The sequence below is a fragment of the Poromitra crassiceps genome (genome assembly GCF_964638095.1).
Source record: "Poromitra crassiceps genome assembly, chromosome: 3".
NCBI classification, from domain to species: domain Eukaryota; kingdom Metazoa; phylum Chordata; class Actinopteri; order Beryciformes; family Melamphaidae; genus Poromitra; species Poromitra crassiceps.
This window is the reverse complement of record NC_139625.1, coordinates 24,167,477-24,170,277: the sequence shown is the minus strand read 5'-3', so window position 1 is coordinate 24,170,277 and position 2,801 is coordinate 24,167,477. Positions and strand designations below refer to the sequence as shown.

The following is a 2,801-nucleotide window of genomic DNA, read 5'->3' as shown; positions in this document are numbered from 1 at the left end:
GTGTGCATTATTTTGGAAGACAAGTTTTCTCATGCATTTTTTCAGGCATTGTGGGTATACACACATACACACACACTACAGTAGAAAAACATTCTCCATGATGTTTAACTGATGCATTGCTTCAGGGTGGACAGTATGCATTGCTTCAGGGTGGACAGTATGCACCCAGAGCCTTTTGAAGCTACAGTACTTTGAATAATGCTAAATAACAGTATGTACATTTTTAAAAGGACATATTCAACTGCAGCTACTTTTTTATTACTTTTTCTGAGTAAGTAGCAGGCATTCTGCTTTTTTTGCTTTTTAAAAACCAAACCTTTTTCCATGATTGATGTCAAATTGTGGTCCTTTGTTCTCTCTCTTTGCAGGACAATAGCACACATTTTTGCATCATGTAGTTTTTATCCCAATTTCCTTGCAGTTGACGGGAGGTTTGGTACAGTAATACTGGGAGGTCAGAGGTCAGAGGTCTCCTGTTATTAGTGTAAAAGACCCTGATCCCCTTAAGGTGGAGCCCACACGGAATGGGCGGGTGCAGTATGAGATGTAGCAAACACAGCAGCATGGAGCTAATGTGCCCCTCTGTTGACAGTAGAGGACACAGTGAGTGATTTGGGCCGTTATGGTCCCAGTTAGCTATTTGTTTTCTGGTTGTTCTGATTGCTCCATCCGCCCCCTGCACACCAGCCCATGTCAGTAGCTGTCTGTCCCTCTCTCCCACAGAGTTAAAGGGAGAGGACTGCATGTGAAGAGAGGTAGGTCAGAAGAAGTGCAGCGGGGGAGGAGGAGGTGGTCGGGTTGGTGTGGGATTGCATCTCTTTCCTTCCTACCTTCATTCGCCTTTCAGGTAGCCGTTGGTATCATTGTCCGTCCCCCTGCCCCTCTCTCTCCTCCTCCCTCCCCCCAAAGCTCCGCCTCCCCCGCCGCCCGCCCGGCAGTCTGACCAGCCGTCCTCCGGGCCCTCGTGGAAGCGCAGCCGCAGCGTCTTGCGGATGACCAGGCGCTCCACGAGGAAGGAGGCGCAGAACCAGGGCACGGCGTACTCGGCGGTGATCAGGCCCATGAAGTTGTAGCGGAACTGGGAGTAGTCCCAGGGGCAGGCGTCGAACTGGCGCAGCAGCAGCCCCGTGCCCAGCTCCCACAGGTACGTCCACAGCGTGTAGATGATGCAGCGCAGCAGCACTGGGCAGCGGCCACGCAGCGCCAGGTACATGCGCTCCACAATGAGGATGCAGGTGCCGTAGATGAAGAGCGCCCAAACGCTGGTCACGCCAGGGAACTTCCAGTTGCGGTTGACCACAAACTCCCAGGCGGCGGTGAACATGACCTCGCAAAAGTAGCCGTGGATGGCGTACAGGTACCATCGCGACAGGGCCGTGAGCGGCACGGGGGCTTCTGGGTTCGCCATGGTCTTCGTCCTTCCTCCTCTCTCCCTTTCTCTAACTCTCTATCTCCGCTAATGAGATGTAGGCCTGCAGGGAAAGGAGAGAAGAATGACAGAAGAAAGCGACATAATGGCATCAAGGTGGCACAATTAATACATCAACTCCTTCAGTGGTGCTGAGCCACAGTTCAAGTCAGGACGAGGATATGAACCACTGAGGGTTATCCTTGTACAGTAGCTCCATCATCAAGTACACAGATTTCTAGTAGTAGTAACACCGCCCTATTATAGTAGTAAGATTGTAATTGCTCGAGTGACACTGGTGACATCATCACTGTTGACATCACTGATGATGAGATCACAATTGCTCGAGTGACATCAGTGATGACATCAATTCTGACTTTAATCTCAGAATTCTCACTTTATTCTCTTTATGGGATTGAAGGCAGAATTGTGACTTTGATCTCATGATTCTGACTTTTTAGCTGCGACCAGCATCTGTATAAGTCTCTGTTGGTTGGTTGGTTGGTTGGTTTGTGACCTTAAGTTCCTTTGCCTAAATCTCTATCTCTACTAATGAGATGCAGGCCTGCAGGGAAACGAGAAGAATGACAGAAGAAGAATGTGACATCATAAAGTCATCAAGGTGGCACAATTAATAAATCAACTCCCTCCGTGGTGCTGAGCCACAGTTCAAGTCAGGACAAGGCTATGAACATGATATTAGAGACTGGCGGGATTGAGAGCGCTTAGCGCTCCTGTCCACTGGCTTTACAGCTTTCCCTCGGTGACGCGCGCGTGAACACGCACGCACACGCACGCACGCACGCACGCACGCACGCACACACACACACACACACACACACACACACACACACACACACACACACACACACACACACACACACACACACACACACACACACACACACACACACACACACACACACACACACACACACACACACACACACAGGCTTTGGTATCAGGTGTCAGGAGGCCCATGCAGGGATGGATCCTCCATCCTCTATTTATCACATGGCATGTCCAGTAAAGCACACTGAAGGGAAACAGCACCATGCCGACGAGCCAGCACATTCAAAGACCACATTGTTTATTGGACCACGAAGTGCACAGCATAGTAGACAATGCCTCCAGAGGAAACTGTGTCGTAACAGCAAACATTATAATGGCTCATAACAGCTCTGTAAAATACCAGCACAGAGAGAGGTTGGACTACAAAAGTGTGTTTGAAGAACAAAAGCCCATTTTTTGTTGTTGCTCTTTTGGTCTTCAAAGGCTGGCTGGGGCCCAGGCTCGGCCCATGAGGATTAACACATTTCTCCCAAACAAGGAAAAGGCTTCATGTGAGGAACTGGACCCACTGACCTCCCTCAACCCCTACACCCTCTTTTCA

The 2,801-nt window shown here is 49.8% G+C and overlaps 1 protein-coding gene across 1 annotated transcript; it reads right to left on the bottom strand.

Annotated features, from left to right (window-relative positions):
• Nucleotides 1-832: 832 nt before the first annotated feature.
• Nucleotides 833-1,408, bottom strand: tmem229b (transmembrane protein 229B; the record flags this gene model as incomplete). The annotated part of the gene is made up of 1 exon (XM_083632773.1): nt 833-1,408. The coding sequence occupies one exon, from the start codon at nt 1,406-1,408 to the stop codon at nt 833-835; it is 576 nt and encodes a 191-aa protein (XP_083488899.1).
• Between the last annotated feature and the right edge of the window lie 1,393 nt (nt 1,409-2,801).